The sequence below is a fragment of the Pogoniulus pusillus genome, chromosome 13, assembly GCF_015220805.1.
Source record: "Pogoniulus pusillus isolate bPogPus1 chromosome 13, bPogPus1.pri, whole genome shotgun sequence".
Classification (NCBI taxonomy): Eukaryota; Metazoa; Chordata; class Aves; order Piciformes; family Lybiidae; genus Pogoniulus; species Pogoniulus pusillus.
The window spans coordinates 21,978,232-21,999,666 of record NC_087276.1 but is presented as its reverse complement, the minus strand read 5'-3'; the positions used below and the strand labels follow the sequence as shown (position 1 = coordinate 21,999,666).

The 21,435-nt window shown below is 53.2% G+C and overlaps 3 protein-coding genes, 1 long non-coding RNA gene and 1 other non-coding gene across 5 annotated transcripts; 3 read left to right on the top strand and 2 right to left on the bottom strand.

Moving 5' to 3' along the window:
• Window positions 1-352: 352 nt before the first annotated feature.
• On the bottom strand, window positions 353-12,521 carry RPL3L (ribosomal protein L3 like). Its single transcript, XM_064153503.1, has 10 exons — window positions 12,458-12,521; window positions 10,463-10,655; window positions 9,621-9,789; window positions 7,223-7,358; window positions 6,124-6,310; window positions 4,818-4,978; window positions 3,973-4,074; window positions 3,265-3,360; window positions 2,169-2,288; window positions 353-461 (listed from the first exon to the last, which is right to left on the bottom strand). Exons 2-10 carry the CDS (start codon window positions 10,500-10,502, stop codon window positions 405-407), a joined length of 1,068 nt encoding a protein of 355 aa, XP_064009573.1. The 5' UTR covers window positions 10,503-10,655; window positions 12,458-12,521; the 3' UTR covers window positions 353-404.
• A 1,227-nt stretch (window positions 12,522-13,748) lies between these two features.
• On the top strand, window positions 13,749-15,973 carry NDUFB10 (NADH:ubiquinone oxidoreductase subunit B10). Its single transcript, XM_064153500.1, has 4 exons — window positions 13,749-13,957; window positions 15,079-15,217; window positions 15,511-15,650; window positions 15,779-15,973. The coding sequence occupies exons 1-4, from the start codon at window positions 13,810-13,812 to the stop codon at window positions 15,877-15,879; spliced, it is 528 nt and encodes a 175-aa protein (XP_064009570.1). The 5' UTR covers window positions 13,749-13,809; the 3' UTR covers window positions 15,880-15,973.
• Window positions 15,974-16,389: 416 nt separating this feature from the next.
• On the bottom strand, window positions 16,390-20,122 carry RPS2 (ribosomal protein S2). The gene is made up of 7 exons (XM_064153499.1): window positions 19,885-20,122; window positions 19,665-19,754; window positions 18,869-18,976; window positions 18,180-18,353; window positions 17,938-18,097; window positions 16,854-16,945; window positions 16,390-16,513 (listed from the first exon to the last, which is right to left on the bottom strand). Exons 1-7 carry the CDS (start codon window positions 20,038-20,040, stop codon window positions 16,433-16,435), a joined length of 861 nt encoding a protein of 286 aa, XP_064009569.1. The 5' UTR covers window positions 20,041-20,122; the 3' UTR covers window positions 16,390-16,432.
• Window positions 20,123-20,187: 65 nt separating this feature from the next.
• LOC135180761 (uncharacterized) lies at window positions 20,188-21,040 on the top strand. The gene is made up of 2 exons (XR_010304553.1): window positions 20,188-20,418; window positions 20,771-21,040. It is a non-coding gene; the product is annotated as an uncharacterized LOC135180761 (long non-coding RNA).
• LOC135181003 (small nucleolar RNA ACA64) lies at window positions 20,574-20,697 on the top strand. Its single transcript, XR_010304643.1, has one exon. It is a non-coding gene; the product is annotated as a small nucleolar RNA ACA64 (small nucleolar RNA).
• Window positions 21,041-21,435: the final 395 nt, after the last annotated feature.

The following is a 21,435-nucleotide window of genomic DNA, read 5'->3' as shown; positions in this document are numbered from 1 at the left end:
GGTGGTGAAAGGAGAGATGCTGGGTAAGACTGGGCAGAGGCAGGTGTCTGGGAGGTCCTCTGTTGCCAGTGGAAACTACACCAAAAGTACTGCTACCTCCTCTGGAAGAGGACTCTTCACTGGAGTGAATGCAGGCATTGGGGAAAAAAAATCCCTGAGTAAAGCAAAGGGGACAGGGGGCATAGAAGAAACGTGGCTGGCCCAGTTAGTCCCACATGGGCCAGCCCCAGGTGCTATTTGTCCCATCCCCACCTGCTGAGGAGCCTCAAGGACATGCTGCTGTGGCACAGGCAGCACTGAGCACAGGTAGGACGCCCCTCCAGAAGGAAGACAGGCAGCAGGGATGGCTTGAGAAGCCCTTTTATTGAAGGTGCTTAGTTAGGTAACCTTGCAAACCCCAGTTCTTACATCTCTTCCTGTGGCCCTGGCTTTGCTTTCACCAAGTGTTTCTTCTGAGGGCCCTGGAAGAGAGCAGAGAGGAGGGGTCTCACTCAAAGGCACAGATGCTCATCAGCCACCTCAGCAGAGCCTGAGGGGTTTCCAACAGCTAAGGCATGGAGTTGCCCCAGACCAAATGGGTCCTATGGGAGCAAACGACAATTACTTCTGTCCCTCTACTCACAGACACAGCACATGCAGGGTAAAGTCTCACCCTGCAGTAGGAAATGGCAAAGAAAAAAGCTGCAAGCAGGTAAAACCACCTCCTGTCACTAAGATTCACATCAGAGCTCCTCAGGACTTGCAGTGACAGCAAGAGCAGAAGACAGTACAAGCTCCTGAGATAAAGGAAATCAGCTTAACCTCTAAAGAGCTCTGCAGAGGCACTGCAGAGCCAATCCCCCTGCCCGAGGCTAAGGAGGCTTAGCCAGTTCCACGTGGGATTTCTAGCTGACAGGCCGGATGCAGACCCACTTTAGGTCTGCATGGTATCCAGGCAGTTGTTTCTTTCCAAGTGAAGCTTTGGCTTACTTAATGCTTCCTCCATTTCACATCCAGGCTGATGCACCAGCCTGGTGGAGCTGCCAAACTATTCAAGAAAGCCTGCTTGGGTTGGAGTTATCTGAGTATATTTATACCCTGGATTAAAGGAAAATACCCTGCTTGGCCTCTGAAAGCTTCCTGGTGGAAGAACCACCAGTTTGACCCAAACTTTCCCTCTGAAGAACATGAAAGTTACAAATCTTCTAAAACAAATCAAAGCAGCCATGCAAGCTCAGGGGTAAAAGGAACCATATGTCCCCAAGCAGCTCCTGCCAAGTTAACTGCTTGTTGAAAACAATCCCATGGGGAATGGGAACTGGTTGGCCATCTGGTGGGTTATTTGCTAGTTGGATTGGCTTGGATCACTCTCACAACCATCATGTTAGCACCAGCATAGATACAGGGGCTGATCCACTGGGAAGCAGCTTCATAGAGAAAGACCTTGGAGTCCTGATGGCAAATAAGTTACCCATGGGACAGCAATGTACCCCTGTGGCCAAGAAGGCCAGTGGGGTGCACTGAGTGTGGCCAGTAGATCAAGGGAGGTTCTCTTCCCCCTCTACTCTGCCCTGGTAAGACCACATCTGGAGTACTGGGTCCAGTTTTGTGCTCCCCAGTTTAAGAGGGACAAGGATCTACTAGAGAGTGTCTAATGGAGGCTGCAAGGATGATGGAGGGGCTGGAGCATCTGTCTGGTGAACAAAGGCTGAGAGACCTGGGGCTGTTTAACCTTGGGCAGCCTGAGAAGGGGCCAGGCTCTTCTCATTTGTGTCCTGTGATAGGACAAGGGGCAATGGACACAAAATGGAACCTAGGAAGTTCCACCTCAACATAAGAAAAAACCTATTCAGTGGGAAGGTGACAGAGCCCTGGAGCAGGCTGCCCAGAGAGGTGGAGTCTCCTTCTTTGGAGACTTTCAAGACCCATTTGGATGCCTTCCTGTGTGACCTGCCCTAGGTGATCCTGCTTTGGTAGGAGAGTTGAATTCAGTGATCTCCAGAGGGCACTTCTAACCCCTACCATTTCATGACTTGAACTCCTGCCTGTCTTTCATGCAGGATGGTCCTGATCCTTCCTTTGGCTGTCATGAAATTAAGAAGCAGGTGCTTGGTTGGAGTTGACCATTTGGTTTATCTTCAGCTGGGAGCACACCCTGGGAGCTGGAGCTGGTGCAGAGCATAACTCACCATGAAAGCTCTCTTCTCCTGAGCTGTCTGGAAGCGGCCATGGCCAAACTTGGAAGTGGTATCAATGAATTTGAGTTCAATGGCTTCCTGCGACCGGCGGCTCGTATGGACCAGGAGGGACTGCAAAAGCAAAGTCACACTGCAGCAGGCTTATTGTAGCAGAAAAGGGAATCAGAGAAGGGAGTCAGGGAAGCATTTGGGTTGGAAAAGACCTTGAGGATCATCTGCTCCAACCATTATCTAACTACCAAGTCTGGTCCTAAACGGTGTCCCTCATGAAATCACCTACGTCAGAAAAGATCTCCAAGATCAGCCAGTCCAAGCCTTACCCTGGCACTGCCAGGTCACCACCAAACCACGGACCTCAGCACCATATCTACACAACTTCAAAGGCCCTCCAAGCATGGGGACTCCAGCACTGCCCTAGGCAGCCTGGGCCAGGCCTTAACAACCCTCGATGGGAAGAAATTGTTCCTCATGTCCAACCTAAACCTTCCCCAGTACAACTTGAGGCTGTTTCCTCTTACCCTATCATTTGTTCTTTGGGAGAAGAAACCAACTCCCACCTCGCTCTAGTCTCCTTTCAGGGAGTTGTAGACAGAGAGAAGGTCTCTCTGCTCTGATGGAAGCAGGGAGAGATATCCTAGGTGCATCCATTTGACAAAAGTCTGCCTTATCTAAGAAACCCCCTGGTGCTCAGGTGATGTCTTGGATTGCAGAGCAGCTCCAACATGAACCTCTCCCCACTAAGCATTTCATTTCCTCATGGACTTCATTTCCAGTCCTGGACCGCTTACCTGAGCCCTCACAGCTTCTGTCTGTAGAGAAGCACATCCAACTGCCACAAAACATCTCTAGGTGATCCTGCTCTGGCATGGGAGTTGGACCAGATGATCTTTCAAGGTCTCTTCCAACCCCTACAGTTCTGTGTTCTCACTGCAGAGGGTCTCACTGAGCACCACACTCATGGCCACAAGTGACAAGGACCCAATCAGCATCCCTGGCCAGCATTTGGAGGCAGGAGTGTTCTCCACGTGGTGAAAGCAGCTCCTGGAGAGCTCAGCCCACCCCTCCCCAGCACCAGCTGAGCTCTCACCTTACGGAGGGTGAGCACACGCTTCTTCGTGCCCACCACGCAGCCTTTCAGCATCAGGAAGTCGTTATTGACCTCCCCATAGTGAGGAAAGCCACCCTGTGGGGAGAGACAGAGAGAGGGTTGGCAGGCAGGAGAGCTGAGTGGCAGCAGATATGTCCTCAGGTGGCATTATCTAAGGATGGAGAAGGTTGTGACTGACAGACCTTCCAGCTAACAGCACTCTGCACCCATAAGGTTGTCTTCTCAGGACCATCAGAGGATGGCAACCACACTGAGTGCACCACCCTAGCTAAGGAGCACCTCCTAAGAGCTGAGAAAGCAGTAGGCCTGGGCTTCCTTCCCTGTAGGACACGAGTGACAGAGAGGAGCTGGCTGGACTTGTCAGTTAGGAGTTTTTAATAAGAAAAATGAATTTTTCAGATAAACATTTATCTGTGCCAGGATTCTAGTACCATTCAGACCTCCTTTGCTTTTCAAACAAAGTTCTCAGCTGCTGCCCAAGTTATCAATTGGAAGTTAAATGTTTTGGGCCTGAAAAATCACTTCATGGAGATGATATTCCAGGTCCAACACGAGAGACCATTCCTTTCAGTGAGTTTCCTTCAGATCATTTCCTGTGCAGCTGCCTCCAAGCCAAGGAATTCCTTTCCTGGCTCAGATTCCTGTGGGCAGGGCCATTCATGGCTCCATGGTCTCCTCAGCCCTTACCAGAGGTGTGATAGTCTTCTCTGTCATGTCATAGTTGGTGGAGGCATTGTTCCTCACCACCTTGCCATCTTCCACGTGGATCCCACGACCAATGCGGTAAATCTAGGAGCAGAGAGGAAACAAAGATGATGACTTTTGTGTCCTCTGACTGAGGGATGTCACCAGGATGACATAGCTTTCACCAGCAGCTCTGGAGCCTTCAACACAGAAGGACATAGAGCAGGTCCAGAGGAGGGCAATGAAAATATACAGGGGGCTGGAGTACTGAGGGAGCTGGGGGGTGTTCAGCCTGGAGAAGAAAAGGCTCCAGGGAGACCTCAGAGCAGCCTGACAGTACCTGAAGGGGGCTGCAAGAAGGTTGCAGAGAGACTTCTGATAAAGGCCTGCAGTGACAGGGCAAGGGTAATGCTTTGGAATGAGAGCAGAGCAGATTGAGATTGGATGTGAGGAACAAGTTCTGCAGCATGAGGCTGCTGGAACACTGCAACAGGTTGCCCACAGAGGTAGTTGAGGCCTCATCCCTGGAGGTATTGAAGGTGAGGCTGGACAAGGCTCTGAACAACCTGCTGTAGTGGAGGATGCCTGCAGTGGGGTTGGACTGGATGACCTTTGGAGGTTCTTTCCAGCCCAAACTATTCCATGATTCTCTACCACATGCCCTGTGTGAAGTGTCCCTCAAGCAGGGAAGGAGCATCAGGAAAGACATGGAGAACATCAGTGCTGGGAAAGACCTGAGAATCTGGGAGGGAGCAGAGAGCACCCTGCAGAGAAGAATGGTGACAGGACAGGAGGAAGGCAGGCAGGAAGGTGCAGCAGTGCTGTGAGGAAGCCCAGCTGGGCCATACCTTCTTGTTGAGCTCCGTGCGGTGGTGGTAGCCCTTCTGGCCAGCCCGAGCAATGGAGTAGCCAACCCGGGCCGGGTGCCAGGCCCCGATGCAGGCGACTTTGCGCAAGCCCTTGTGTGTCTTCCTGGGCAGCTTCTTGGTGTGCCAACGGCTGGTCACCCCTGCACGTGTCACCAGAGAGGACAGCGAGAACAGTTTGGGCCCAGGGCTGGACTCAATGACCTCTGGAGGTCCCTTCCAGTCCCTACCGTCCTATGGCTCTATGAGATTTGCAGCTGGTGTTGAGTGCTGGGGAGGGAAGAGTCTCGTCACACTTCTGCAGTGCTCAGAAGACACCGTGTTGGAAGGAGACCAAGGGCTGTCACACCATGAGAGGCCAGAACAGGGAACTGTTCTCACTTCCCATGGATCTGACCAGCCTGGGATGTGACTCTGCCTCTCTGCTCTGCTCTGCTGAGATCTCACCTGCAGTGCTGCGTCAGCTTTGCAGATCAAAGCAGAAGACAGATATGGACCTGATGGAGCAGGTCCAGAGCAGGGCCATGAAAATGCTCAGGGGGTTGGAGCACCTCTGCTCTGAGGACAGGCTGAGGGAGCTGGGGGCATTCAGCCTGGAGAAGGGAAGGCTCCAGGGAGACCTCAGAGCAGCCTGCCAGTACCTGAAAGGGGCTGCAAGAAGGCTGCAGAGGGACTGTTTGCAAAGGTCTGCAGGGACAGCATGAGGGCAATGGTTTGGAATGACAGCAGAGCAGATTTAGATTGGATGTGAGGAACAAGTTCTGCAGCATGAGGCTGCTGGAACACTGCATCAGTTTACCCAGGGAGGGAGCTGAGGCCTCATGTCTGGAGCTATTGAAGGTGAGGGTGGGCCAGGCCCTGGGCAACCTGCTCTAGTGGAGGATGTCCCTGCTCTCTGCAGAGGGGTTGGACTGGATGAGCTCTGGAGGTCCCTTCCAGCCCAAACTATTCCATGGTTCTATGACTGTGCTGAGTGCTTCCACGCACTGCAAGCCCCACAGCTGCACACACAGGGCACTTGCGAGAAGTGCAGTGGCTTCAACTGCTCACAGTGCCTCTGAGCCTCATGGAAGGACTCAGCACAGCTCCCACCGTGGTCTTTGCCAAGGTTAAGGAAACCAATGCCTGCCACAATGGAACTGTGCATTGTGGTTCAGCTCTGGAGGCACTCTGCTACTCCCTGTGCAGTAGGTTGGTGTGCTCTCAGCACAGCTAACACTCCTCTTCCCACACTGCCACATGAGAAGGACAGAAACAAGCCCCTTGCAAGACATTCCCTGCTTTGTACCTTTCATCCCATGCCCTTTGGTGACACCAATGACATCAATCATCTCATTCTGGCTGAAGACATTGTGCACAGAAATCTGCTTCTCCAGCCTCTCACGAACCCAGTCGACCTTCTCAGCCACTGTGCCTCCATTCAGCTGGATCTCCATCACGTGGGCCTTCTTCTGCCTCAGTGGGAGCAGCTTCATCTACATCAGACAGATCATTCACCACTTGTGAGGGCTTCAGGGGGTGAGCAGGGCCAGCTCTTCACCATCCCTTCCTACCACATTGCCAACCTCTTTCATAACCAGCCAGCATGCCTACATATCTCCTTGTTCTTCCATCTCCCAGTGCTCCCATTCCAAGAAGGAGCTGAGGCACACCCTCCCTTCAAGGAGCACAGGATCAGCCTTATCCTACCCCAAGAGTTAAGCACTGTGGTTATTAGTCATGGTAAACGATCCAGAGGAGCTCATCACCAGAGCACTGCTTGAGTCCTTTGGTTGTGATCCACCTCTGCTTCCAGACTGAGCAGCTATTTCTAGGTCCTTCCAAGAGGTGCCTCTGCTCTCTCCCAGCCCCAACTCCTTGCTAGATCACCACAGAAGAAGTTTGAGGGTGTGTGCCAGCTCCAAGTGAAGCCTTAGTTCTGCCCCATGCTCCAAAGCAGCCCTTAAGACCAGGCACCAGCATGAAAAGGAGCCCTGTGTATCCAGCAATCAGCATCTGGCAACACTGTGCCTGCCCCGGGTTATTTTTACCCAAACCCATTTGACACCAGTTGCTAATTTGAGGTGATCATGAGGCCTAAGGTCCACTGCTGACACAGGGCTCACCACCTGCTGAGGCTCTGGGCAGCCTGCTCTCCTCCATGGGTGCGTGGCCTCCTCAGTGTGCTTGAGTCACAGCCCCGTGCAGCATTTCCCCAGCTCAAAGGGACAGGGCAGGTGGCAGGAGGGAGTTAGAAAGGTCAGTCAGCAGGTCCCACTACCTGCACACCCTGTCTGACACCCTCTGACAAGCACCTGCCTGCTCAATCTCCTGTGATCCTAGCTCACAGGTGCTTCCCATGCTCCCAAGCAGAGTAGCTCCTTGAGCTCCCACGGTGAGGCTCTGACCTGTGTGTGCATGATGACACGGATGACCTTGCAGTACTTCTTCATGGCTGCAAAGTCCTTCTCCAGCTGCCTTTTGCCATGCTCATCCTGCCATTTCTTGCAGTACTTGGTGAAGGCCTTCTTCTTGCTCTTGTGCCTGCAACAAAAGGGTTGAACATTCTCTGCAGTGAGAGTGGTGAGACACTGGCACAGGTTGCCCAGGGAGCTTGTGGATGTTCCCTCCCTGGAGGTGTTCAAGGCCAGGTTGGATGAGGACTTGAGCAACCTGCTCAAATGGGAGGTGTCCTTGACCATGGCTGGGGGTGGAACTAGATGATCTTTAAGGTCCCTTCAAACCCATCCCATGTTATGAATCTATAGATCTATGAAACATGCAGCAGAGCTGAATGGTGATGAGTTCTGCCTCTTACTGTGCCCAAAGACAGGGCAGTGTCAGGAGAGGGATCACCCCACCAGGCACCTTCCTGTGGGCACAAGGAACATGTGGATACCTGAACCTCACCTGACTCTAGGGCCAGGACATTTTGATGTGAGAGGAGGAATCACAGAATCACAGAATGTCAGGTTGGAGGTAATAGTAAAGTTGAAATAAGCTGGCCCAGCACCCTGTCTTCAGGCTGTCCAGTGTAGGGGAATCATCACTTCCCTTGGGAGATGATTCCAGTGTCTAAGCAGGGAAACATTTTCTTCTGGATGGGAATTTCCCCAGCACTAACTTGTCTCCATCATGTAAAAAGGGAGTCTCCATCCCCTTGGTAGTCAGCCTTCATGTCCTGGGACATGGTGATAAGGTCTCCCCTAAGCCTTCTCTCCTCCAAGCTGAACAAACCCAGGACTCTCAGACCTTATTCAACTGAAATGTTTTAGTGTGAGGAATCCATTTGTCTCCCACCAATTGGCCAAGTGCCATCAAAAATACAAGCACAGAATCAGAGCTAAAGAGATAAAGGAGGAAACAGGCTCCAGCAGGGATCAGAGGAGTGTGGTGGGTGGATCTCAACGGCAGGAGACACGATTCCTGCAGTTATGCAATTCACATCTCCATTTTCTTCCCCACCAGTGTGGGATTTGGGCTGTTGAGGTTCACAAGGTCACATTCTGCATCAGTTTGTCACCACCCTGACAAATCTGGGTTTAGTCCTTTAATTTGGTGCCTCAGCTCAAGTATTCCTCTTTAATAGAGAGTGGATTAGGTGGAGAGTCTGACCTGCAGCACAAGAAATGAACCTGCAGCACCCACTGCCACATGATATCCTGGAGAGTGGTAACTTAGTTCAGCCATCAGAATAAATTTGCATATCCATAGGTGCTGCTTCTCAGCACTGAGCTGTCTGCAGCATCTCCATGTGTGACTAAAGAAGCAGCAGCTTCACCCTACCCCATAGCCAGTTGCTGGCACCTAAGCTGTTTGCAGAAGCTCAGGGGGAATCTGAAAGGGACCCTGGAACATCTTGTCCAGGGAGGCTGTGGATGACCCTTCTCTGGAGGTGCTCAAGGCCAAGTTGGATGGGGTCTAGTGGAAGGTGTGGCAGGGGAGCTGGAACTGCATGATCTTTAATCACAGAATCACAGAAACACCCAGGTTGGCAAAGCCCCTCAGGATCACCAAGTCCAACCTAGAACCCTACTCTACAAGACTCACCTTAAACCATATCCCCAAGCACCACATACAAATGACCCTTAAACACATCCAAGGTGGGTGACTCCACCACCTCCTTGGGCAGCTCATTCCACTCCCTGACCACTCTCTCTGTAAAAAACTTCTTCCTAATGTCCAGTCTAAACCTCCCCAGCCTCAGCTTGAGGCCATTCCCCTTTGTTCTGTCTCCAATTACAGCAGCTCATTCCTGGGCAGCTCATTCCAGTCCCTGGGCAGCTCATTCCAGTCCCTGACCACTCTCTCTGTAAAAAACTTTTTCCTAATGTCCAGTCTAAACCTCCCCAGCCTCAGCCTGAGGCCATTCCCCGTTGTTCTCTCTCCAATTACCTGTGAGGAGCGATCAGCACTGTCATTTCAGGTAGCTGGAGACAGCAATGAGGTCTCCTCTCAATCTCCTCTTTTTCAGACTAACCATTCCCAGCTCCCTCAGTTGCTCCTCATAAGATTTATTCTCTAGACCCTTCCCCAGCTTCATTGCCCTCCTCTGGACACAGTCCAGCACCTCCACATCTCTCTTGTATTGCAGTGCCCAAAAACGAACACAGTACTCGAGGTATGTCCTCACCAAGGTCCTTCCAACCCAAACCATCCTCCTCAGTCTCCCCTAGAGCCCTCTAGAGCCCCCAGCAGACCCCTACAGACCACCAAAGACCCTGGCAGACCCCTACAATCCCCTATGGACCCTACAGACCCTGGCAGGGCCCTGCAGAGCCCTGATCCCTCCTCCAAGGTCCGTACCAGTTCTTGTAGAAGCGCCGCCGGCACTCGTCACTGATGTGCTCAGCAAAAACAGTCTTGAAGTTCCTCAAGCCCTTTGGGGTTTCTATGTAGCCCACCACCCCCACCACCACCATCGGGGGGGTCTCAACGATGGTCACAGCCTCCACCTCCTCTCGCTTGGAGAGCTCTGCAAAACAGTGAAGGGAAATGGTGCTCAGCATCGTCTAGGATCGGATCACTGCCTGGAATCACTCATGGTCCAGGACTGTCACAGCAATGTGCTGGGGGCAAGGTCAGACTCTACTCACAGCCAGCCTCAGTGAGTGATTTAGGTTAGAAAAGGCCTCTAAGATGATCAAGTCAAACCAGCACTGCCAGCTCACCACAGCACCACACCTCCATAGCTTTTATATCCTTCCAGGGATGGAGTCTCTATCATCTCCCACCAGCTGAAGGACCACACAGAGTTTGATTCCCCAAGCACTGAGCAAGTCAGACTTTGTGGGCCAGCAGCCTTTAACCCAACTTCCCCAGCACATGGGATGGTTCTTGCCCTGGAGTTTGGCTCTAATCCTGTGACTATCACAGAGGGTAACGTTTTAAACTTGCCCAGCAAGATGCTCCAAGCCCAGGACTTGCCAGGTGATCTCCCTGTAGGATCCAACCAATCACCAATCACCACACCAGGTACCCCCAAAGTCACCTTTTATGGTAGCCTTTGGCCATGCAAGATCCACGTGGCATGACAGGAGACAGTTTGGAAGCTGTGTGCTCCACCACCCATTCCCAGGAGCAGTTTTTTCCCACCAGTAAGCCTCATTTCCCTCCTGGATCTGGCTCCCAATTCCCATCAGCCTTACTGAGCCCAGGCCTGTGCACCTCCCGCACAGTGTGTGTCATGCCAGCTTTGTAGCCCAGGAAAGCTGTCAGGTGGACTGGTTTGCTGGGATCATCCTTAGGCCACGACTTCACCTTCCCTCGGTGGCGACGGCTCCTCTTGTGGGGGAGGAAGCCCAGGTGGCCATGCCTGGGAGCAGAGAACTTGCGGTGGGACTGCAAAGAGGAAGAACAAGAAAGAGCAGCTTCACTTCCAGGTCCTAGAAGAGGCTGAGGCCCAAAGGACAACTGGAAATGTCCACTTCTAACATCAGTGACTGCTGGAGAAATTCTGGACCTAAATTACCACAGAACCGCAGAAAGGTTTGGGTTGGAAGAGACCTTTAAGATGATTTAGTTCTAACCCCTGGGCCATGGGCAGGGACACCTCCCACTGGACCACGTTGCTTAAGGTCCCATCCAGCCTGGTCTTAAACAGGGGTGAGGAGTCCACAACTTCTCTGGGCAATTTGTTCCAGTGTCTCACCACCCTCACAGTAAAGAACTCCTTCCTAACATCCAATCTAAATCTCTCCTGCTCTAGTTTCAGACCATTGTCCCTTGAATTCCAACACAAGAAGAGGTACACAGATAGGGCTGGATTTTGTTCAAGTTCCCATCATGTGCATGGAAGAATTTAATAAGCTTTTTGACAAATTATGCCAATAAAAACCAACCAAACCAAACCCAAACAAAAAAACCCACAAACAAACAAACAAAACACACAAAAAAACCTGGAACAAGACCTTCTTCCTTCTGCTTGAAGACTTTGAAGGGAAAAGATGTTCTTTAATAAGCCTGTCCTTCTGTGATCTTACTTATAAAGCCTTATTTTGTATCCTGCTGCACCAAAAAGGGCTGCTCAGAATTCGTGGGCTTTGCATCATCAAGGCAAATGGCCCCAAACAAGCAGAGAAGAAAGAAACGGGAAAGGATGCCCAAAGGAATCAGTAATAAGAACATAGGCAGGTTAAAAACGCACCTTGAAAACCAAATTAGAAGAGCTAAATATATTAAACCCCCATTGCAAGGTCATGCTGAGCCAGGCAGTGAGAAAAGCAACAGCTCTTCAGAGACACGAGGCAAGATCTCACACAACTGGCATCAAGGCAGGGGGAAACGGGGGTCAGCACAAGCAGCAATGAGTTAGACCTACACCCACTGCAGCTCCTTCCTTGCTAAGATCAGTCCCAGCACCTGCTTACACGTTCCACTAAGCTTACTTCTCAGCCCAGGTGGAGCTGAGTAGAGCTGGACCCCATTGCAGCTGCAGTTACCAGCAGCCAGCCCTGCTCACTGTCCCTCCGCACACAATGGAAAGGTAGCGGTGCAGAGCTGTACAAACCATGGGCCGTCTTCACCAGGGTCAGCTGCAGAAGGAGGCTGTCGCTAAGTGCCTCTCCTGTCTAATACTTGAGATGGCTATCAGTCTGAAGACACAAATTTAGCTGCTAGCTTCACCCCTTGCTATGTTCATCCCAGTCAGCCAAGCTGGCAGGTTGTGGGGCGATAAAGGTCAGTTGCCTGTGGCTCTCAGTTTCAGTTTACTGCTCTCCCTCCTAAACAAAGCGAATGGGAATGGCAGCAATTAGGATCACCCAGAGCTGTGAATATGGCAACCAGCTCGGGACAGAGCTCAGGGCAGACGCTGCTCTGCACCGGGGCAGGCTGAACATGCCTCCATCAGGCAATCACAGAATACAGGTGGTGGGAAGAGACATGTAAGATCATCCAGTCCAACCCTTAACTCAGCACTGCCAGGTCACCCCTGAATCATGGCCCTCAGCACCACCACATGTCCACAGCTCTGAAACACCTCCAGGAGTGGGGATTCCACCGCTGCCCTGGGCAGCCTGGGCCAGGCCTTCACAAGCCCTTCTGTGACAAAATTGTTCCTCATATCCAATCTGCCTCCCATGGCACAACTTCAGGCCATCTCCTCTCATTCTATCAGTTGTTCCTTGGGAGCAGGAACCAACCTGCACCTGGCTCCAACCTCCTTTCAGGGACTTGTAGAGAGCAATGAGGTCTCCCCTCAGCCTCATTTTCCCCAGGTGGAACAACTTCAGTTCCCTCAGCTGCTCCTCACCACACCTGCTCTCCAGATCCTTCTCCAGCTTCATTGCCCTTTTCTCGACCTGCCCCAACCCCTCAATGTCCTTCCCGGAATGAGGGACCCAAAACTGAACCCAGAACTCAGGGTGCAGCCTCACCAGTGCCCAGTACAGGGGATAATCACTTCCCTACTCCTCCTGGGTACATCATTGTTGATCCAGGCCAGGATGTTCTCAGTCTTCTTGGACACCTGGGCACACACTGGCATATCTCCAGCTGCTGTTGGCCAACTCCCCCAGGGCTTTTCCCACGAGGCAGTTCCCAGCCACTGCCTGGTTACAAATCTGGCACATTCATCAGGGGTGCTGCAACCCAAGAGCAGAATTCACCACCAGGCCTTGCTGAACCTCACTCCACTGGGCTCAGCCAGTTTGGGAAGCACGTACCAGAGTAGCACAGCAGCACAGCAGCACAGCATCACAGTATCACCAAGGTTGGAAGAGACCTCACAGATCATCAAGTCCAACCCTTTACCACAGAGCTCAAGGCTAGACCATGGCACCAAGTGCCACGTCCAATCCTGCCTTGAACAGCTCCAGGGACGGCGACTCCACCACCTCCCCGGGCAGCCCATTCCAGTGTCCAATGGCTCTCTCAGTGAAGAACTTTCTCCTCACCTCCAGCCTAAATCTCCCCTGGCGCAGCCTGAGGCTGTGTCCTCTCGTTCTGCTGCTGGCCACCTGAGAGAAGAGAGCAACCTCCTCCTGGCCACAACCACCCCTCAGGTAGTTGCAGACAGCAATGAGGTCTCCCCTGAGCCTCCTCTTCTCCAGGCTAACCAATCCCAGCTCCCTCAGCCTCTCCTCGTAGGGCTGTGCTCAAGGCCTCTCCCCAGCCTCGTCGCCCTTCTCTGGACACGCTCAAGCATCTCAATGTCCCTCCTAAACTGGGGGGCCCAGAACTGGACACAGCCCAGGCAAAGACTCAGTGACTGTGCCCGAGGGCGAGCCGCGGGTGCCGGGTCTGGGTGCGGGCAGGGCCGGGGCTGGCTGCGGGCGGTGCCGGGGCTGGCTGCGGGCGGTGCCGTGCCGCGCTCCCTGCCGGTCCGCGGGCACAGCCAGCTGCCGGCGAGGGGCCTGGGACTACAGCCCCCAGCAGGCACCGGGGCGCGGCAGAGCAGGCGCAGAGCGGCGCCGCCGTCTGACCCCGCGGCGTGTCCCGGGCGCCTCCATCTTGTCCGTGCCCGCCGCCCGCCGGGCCCGCAGCAGCCGCAGCCATGTCTGAGGACTCGGACCGGGAGGCCTACAAGCTGCCCCCGACCCGCACCCCCCACTCCGACAGGATCACATCGGTGCCCAACCCGGTCGACTTAATTCAGACCGCCTTCAGCTATGTGGTCGACGCGCCCATCACCTTCGTCCGAGGTACCGGCAGGGCGGTCGGGGCCGCTCAGCAGCGCCGATCCGCGGCGGCTGCGGGAGTCGGGCCCCGGCATGGCACGGGAGCGCTGGGCGGGGGTGGGGAACCGAGACAGGTACGGGCACCCGGGCAGGAACATCTATGTGGGACACAGCCTGGGCGCTGGGACAGACGCGAGGGTGTGGGACATAGCTAACAACACAGCCTGGGCACCGGGACACGCAAGGACACGGGGACAGAGGTCACCGGCAGGACAGAACACCGTGCGGACACCGGGACGGGGACACAGGGGTGCAGGGCGCAGACGCAGCACGGATACAGACAACGCCAGGACACAAGGATGTGAGACAGAGCATGGGCACTGGGACAGACACAGGGAGATGGGGGACAGACACAGGGAGATGGGGGACAGACACAACCCAGGCGCTTGAATAGAATAGAATAGAATCAGCCAGGTTGGAAGAGACCTCCAAGATCATCCAGTCCAACCTAGCACCCAGCCCTATCCAATCAACTAGACCATGGCACTAAGTGCCTCATCCAGTCTTTTCTTGAAGACCCCCAGGGACGGTGCCTCCACCACCTCCCTGGGCAGCCCATTCCAATGGGAAATCACTCTCTCTGTGAAGAACTTCTTCCTAATATCCAGCCTAGACCTACCCTGGCACAACTTGAGACTGTGTCCCCTTGCTGTGGGACACAGCATGGATACCGGGATGGACACAGGGAGATGGGACACAGACACAACCCGGGCACTGGGGAAAAGGGCTGTGGGACACAGCATGGGCACTGGGACAGACAGGGAGATGGGACACAGACACGACCTGAGCACTGGGAAAAAGGGCTGTGGGACACAGCATGGATACCGGGATGGACACAAGGAGATGGGACACAGGAACGCAGCATGGAAACAGACACGGGGGTGTGGGACAGACACAAAGACACAGGTAAGACCCCAGTGTGGACATCAGGACAAGCAGAGATTGACAGACAGACAAAAATGAACAGTGGACACAGGGACGTGGGACACAAGAACGCAGGGTGTGCAGGGGCTGGAACGCTGAACTGGGTGCACGCAGGCGCTGGCTGTGGGCCAGGCGTGCCTGACTGCAGGCTGTCGTTGCAGAGTGGATCGAGCGCCAGCAAGCCAAGAACAAGTTCTACTACTACCACCAGAAGTTCCGCCGTGTGCCCGACCTGAGCGAGTGTCTGGAGGGGGATTATCTCTGCTACTTTGAGGCTGAAGCACAGTGGAGGAGGGACAGGTATGGCTGTCAACAGGGCTGTCCCCAGACGAGGCCATGCTGCTCCTTAACCCGGGCTTGAACCCAGCACTTAACATGGGGTTTGAGATGTAGCAGCACCTCCTGCCCACCCTGTTACAGGACACCGATTTCAGAACCCTTTAGCTGAGCAGGGTGGGGTTAAAGCACATCTTTCTGCACTGCTGTAGGTCCTGTAAAAAAATGAGAGCTGACCTTCACCAGGGGATCATCACCCCTTTGTTCAGCTTTCTAGCATCCCTCAGCTATGGTTATTCATTATCGTCTTTCCACAGGCTGGTTGATCAGCAAATTGTAGAGATCATCCGGGAAAGGGTAGGTGCCTGCAAGCACAGGGAAGGACCCAACCATTTCCAGAACTGTGCCAAGGAGATGGAGCTGCTGGCACAGGTCACCAAGGCCTACCAGGACAGATGTGAGTAGGACAACAGCCCACGCACCTCTGACAGCACGTGGGGAATGGTTTTGAGCCACATCCCTAACTCCACATGGAAACCAAAGGTTCTTTTTAGAAGAGATTTTAGACCTTTAATTTCTCTTTAGATGGTGATCTTGGTGTCCATGGAAACGCAAGGACATGCCTGATGAAGCAGAAGCACAGGATGATGGAGGAGAGGAAAGCACAAGCAAGTGAATCTCAGTAGATGGAAGCAGTCAGCATCTCCGTCCACGGTGCCTGTGTCCAGTACTGCATGTTGTACCTCTAAATAAATGTGCTGCCCCACATTCTGCCATGCAGCCAGACTCTGAGATTCATTCTTTGGAGAGGTTTGAGAGAGTTCTTTTTTCTATCTAAGAATTCCACCCTCTGAACCAAAGTCAGACCAGTGCTCCAGCAACGAGGATTTTCCCTGTTGCTTTCTCCCAGCTCAATAAACCAACAGAAAAACACTGCTCTGCCCAGCTCCAGCAGAGATCCCTCTCAGTGATGGTGAAGATAACACGCTGTAGGACAGCACATCATCTTCAGAGCTGCTTCTGGACCCCATCAATACATGATTTAGGGTCACCATAAGACACTGCAGGGTTGGACTAGATGATCTTCAGAGGTCCCTTCCAATCCAGCGTTTCTATGACTTCATTCCAGATGCTCAGACTGGCCCACAGACCTGAAGCTACCCAAGTGCCCAGCAGATTGAATCTCACCACACCAGTTTCTTGTTCACTGATCCTTTTATTCTCTTGTACAAAACCCACTTACGTTGTTGCCACAGCAGCTGCCTGGGTTCTCTGCACAGAGACTCTGGTGTGGGTCTTGGCCAGATGATCAGTGAACTCCTGAAAAAAAAAAATAGTATTAATAAAAATGGTTGTTTCCTTTTTGTTAGACTCAGTGCTCCTGTTCCAACACAAGTTACACGGGGGTTGGAGTTCAGACAACTCATTTTCAAAGCTTTCTTTTTTTTTTTGGTGCCTGCAAAAGGCCAATTTCAACTCATTTTTACTTCCTATTTCAAAGCTTTCTTATTTTCTTTGCTGTTCCTAAGCATCACGCCAAACCATGCTCTCAAAAGTGCCACTTTCTCTGGCCTGCTCTAACTGCAGCTCTCCTCTCAATTTCTGCTTGAAGGATGAGGAAGGGGAAGAATTGAGCTGCAGATGGCAGCAATGCTCTTACCTGGTAAGGAGACTTGGTGAACACAGTCTCTTTCCAGAGGTCTGGAGTCAGGTAACTGTAGGTCTTGGAGATGGCATCAAAGGTGGCTTTAGCTGCAAGTAGAGGGTGAACATTTACATCCTGGCTATGAAAACCCACTCATGAGGACCCACCCAGGCAGCTTCAGGAGTGTAGAACTTAGGATGGCACAGAGAGGCCACATCAGGTCTCTCTGATACACCCCTGAAATTCAAGTTTCTCTCTCTCTCCATATACGACAATTGCACTACTTCAGCCAAGTGCAATCGCGCAGAAAGGGAGATTGCATAGCACACACGCAGGGAAAGAACGACCACAGAGCTTCAGCACCGTCTGCAGCAGGACTAAGGTGCACTGCAAAAAGATGAGCAGAAGTCTGTGTGCTTCTGCATGACTCTTGGTCTGATCTAACACAGATAAACGCCCTATGGAAATGGGTATCGTGCCCTAGCTGATGACAAAAATGCGTGATCAGAGAATCCCAGACTGCTTTGGGTGGGAAGGGATCTTAAAGCCCATCCAGTCCAAGCCCCATGCAGTCAGCTGGGACAGCTCCAAGTACAGCAGGTTGCTCAGAGCACCAAACAGCCTGACCTGGAGTAGTTCTGGGGATAAGGCATCTCCCACCTCTCTGGGCAACCAGGGCCAGGGTCTCACCATCCTCAGCATAAAATATTCCTTCTATCTCCAATCTGAATCTCTCTTTTAACTCAAGCCATCACCCCTCATCCTGTCACAATTGGCCCTGCTCTAAAATCTGTCTCTAGCTTTCCAATTGGCCTCTGTAATTCCTGGAAAGTCACCAGGTCTCCCTGAAACCTTCTCTTTTCCAGACTGAACAACCCCAACATTCTCAGCCTGGCCTCACAGCAGAAGGCTTGCAGCCCTCCAGTCACTGCTGTGGCCTCCTCCAGCCCCACTCCAACAGGTTCATGGGTCTCCTGTGCTCCTCAGGACTCCAGAGCCCCAGCACTACAGGTGTGATCTCAGATGTCCTTCCCTCCACCTGCAGAAACCAAACTACCAATCCAAACCCTAGGTTTTCAGGTTTTAACCCATGGCTCACCAAAGTTTCCAAGGGTGGCAGTGCAGCCCCTGGCCGAGGTGTAGCAGTCATCAATACCAGCCATCATCAGCAGCTTCTTGGGGACAGGAGCTGACACAATCCCTGTGCCACGGGGGGCCGGGATCAGGCGCACCAGAACAGATCCACACCGGCCAGTGACCTGCACGGACACAACAGGTTACCCACAACGCAGCACCACCACCACCTGACCACCAAGATTTGCACCAGAGAGGTGTCCTCACCTTGCAAGGCACGGTGTGGGGCTTGCCAATCTTGTTCCCCCAGTAGCCCCGTCGTACTGGCACGATGGACAGTTTGGCCAAAATGATTGCCCCACGAATAGCAGTGGCAACTTCTTTAGAGCACTTCACACCAAGGCCAACGTGGCCATTGTAGTCCCCAATGGCAACGAAAGCCTAGGATTAAAAGAGAAGACCTCAGCGGTTATGGAGTAGAACCCTCAAAGGAGATCATCCACCATGGCCTCAGCAAGGAGAATCCCACAGCATCAAACAGGCCTAATTCAGGAAACCCATTTTTCAGAGCTCATCTTTCTGTCCCAGCCAGGTAACTGTGGAAGAACTGGCATTCAAATCCCTTCTGCAGCCTCAGGCTGGCCGAAGGTTCTGGTGATCTCCAAGCAGAACTCCTCCTTTACACCCCAAGCTTCTCTTTCCACCATCACCCCTGAGAAGCCAACTGCTGTACAAGCACAACTTCATTCTGTGCTGGCATTGTTTCAGACGCAGTTTTTGCTTTCACAGTTAAAACGGTTTCTCTGTCAGGACAGAAACTGACCTCTCTACCAAGGCACTTTAAATGGACTCTAGGAAATAAATATTTTCAGACTACTTTTTTGCTGTGATACCCAAAAGAAAAGCAGGAAAGAGCACAAATTTCAAGCGTTGAGGAAACGGATGAAGATGGTTACCTTAAACCTGGTGCGCTGACCTGCACGAGTCTGTTTCTGGACAGGCATGATCTTCAAAACCTCATCTTTCAGGGAAGAACCCAGGAAGAAGTCGATGATCTCTGACTCCTGCAGAAGTCACTTGGGTCACCACATGTGGACATTAAGTGAAAGCAAGGCAGCCCAGAAAGCTCACACAACAAACTTACTCCCATCTACTTAAAGTAACACTTAAATGTTTCATTTTAGAGACAGATCTACTCGAGGTGACTCAGTAACCCAACAGAGCAAGACACTGTAGCCAGGTGGGGGTTGGTTTCTTCTCCCAGGCAACCAGCAATAGAGCAAGGGGACACAGTCTCAAGTTATGCCGGGGAAAGTATAGGCTGGATGTTAAGAGGAAGCTCTTCACAGAGAGTGATTGGCATTGGAATGGGCTGCCCAGGGAGGTGGTGGAGGCACCGTCCCTGGAGGTGTTGAAGCAAAGCCTGGATGAGGCACTTAGTGCCATGGTCTGGTTGACTGGATAGGGCTGGGTGCTAGGTTGGACTGGCTGAGCTTGGAGGTCTCTTTCAACCTGCTTGATGAGGGAAACTCTTCAATACCCTGCTGCCATCTCCCCATGAGGCTGAGGGCAACGCACAAAGACCACCAAGTTTCACTACAGGTAACTCCATTGTCTTTAGCTTCTGCTAGCGAACGATTCGAATTCAAGCACACTTGATCTGAACTCTTCAAGCAGTAAATACCGCAACTGCTCTCTGCTCTGCAGCTCAGCTGAGGGTTCTGCTGCACACCGCCGCTCACGGCCACTTACCTTGATGGGAAGGGAGAAGAGATAGATCTCCTCAAGAGACTTGATCTTCATGTCCTTGACCAGGCGACCAAGTTTGGTGACAGGAATCCACTAGGGAAGAAACCCACGCAGAAGGGTCACCGGCAGCACAGGCTGCCAGCATCCTACGGGAGCGAGCTCCCTTTCCACTGCAGTTTTCAGCACGGTAGTACAGGCCCTCACAGCCCCGGGATGCACTTACTTCCTTATCTTCAGCCTTGCCTCCACGGGCCCCGCGACCTCTTCCTCGGCCCCTACCGCGGCCACGCCCGCGGCCCCGCAGCCCTGTCCCGAAGCCTCCGCGGAAGCCCCCTCGGGCCGCTCCTGCACCTCCCGCAGCACCGGCGTCATCCGCCATTTGCTAGAGCAAAGAGGGGCGCGTCAGGCAGGACTGTCACCCACGCTGCCGGGAACGCCCGTGTCCGGGCCCCCGGCAGCCCCGATGGGCACGGATTGGGCGCAGGCCGCACGGCTGCACCATAGCTCCCACACGACACACTTACGTGATCCTGTGTAGTGAAAGGCCGCGCCTGGGCGGCGCTCGTCTATTTATAGTGTGTGAGTATCGCGAGAGTTGCTCCCGGAGAGCCCTGCGCGCTGAATGCCGAATACACAGCGGCGAAGGGGAGCGCTTTCTGCTGGCGTATCCAGGTTGCGGGGCGGGTGCGCCGCCAGCCCGGCCGCTTGCTATATCAGGGGCGCGCAGCGGCGCGGGTTCGTCTGCAGCGGCGCGACAGTAAGTGAGGGTGTTGGTTAGTGAGGGCGGGTGTTGTTGTCCGCGGCCTTACGCGCTCTCTGAGCTTTCAAAGGTCAATACTGGGGTGGGGTTTTGTGTGTTTGTGGCGAACAGGGTCTCGGGAAGGGGTTTCGGCCGTCTTGTGGGTATCGGGCACAGTCTGAAAATCACTTGGGGTCTCCTGTGGTCCCTGGTGAGATAACTGTGCCGACAGCATCGGGAGCATTAAGCTTATTGCCCACGGAAAGTGTGGGGAATGAAACCCATGTTCCTATAACGCCTGTGCGGGGTGAGTCGTGGAGATCAGTGCGTGCTGAGGCTGTCTCTCAAAGCTGCCTTTACCCTTTGTTAGCAGGTACTGAGCGCGGCCCGGGAATGCTGAGTGCTTGGTGTGGAGAGAATCGGTCTGGTGGGGCTGATCCGCCCGGGCAGCAGGGCTCGGCCTCGCCTGTCCGAGTGAGAGCTGCCATGTGCCTGTGCTACACCTGAGTGATTCTTCCGTGGCGCTGAAAGCGAGCAGACGAAGGAGCTGCTGCAATGGATGGTAATGGAGTATTCGCAGCTGGGACGCTTTGAATTTTTTATGCTTTCCTATGCAATAAAGATTAACGATTTGAAAGCCTGTTGGTCAAGTTCTGGGTTTCATTTCTGCTGGCTAGAAATTCCCGGTGTTTGGAGCTGGGAAAGCCCACCTTTGCGGTGAACAATGTAGGGGAGGGAATGCTCCGCCTGAAGCCTCTTCTGCCAGGCAACCAGCAATAGAACAAGGGGACACAGTCTCGTTGTGCCAGGGGAAAGTATAGGCTGGATGTTAGGAGGAAGTTGTTGGCAGAGAGAGTGATTGGCATTGGAATGGGCTGCCCAGGGAGGTGGTGGAGGCACCGTCCCTGGGGGTGTTGAAGCAAAGCCTGGATGAGGCACTTAGTGCCATGGTCTGGTTGACTGGCTAGGGCTGGGTGCTAGGTTGGACTGGATATCTTGGAGGTCTCTTCCAACCTGGTTGATTCTGTGATTCTC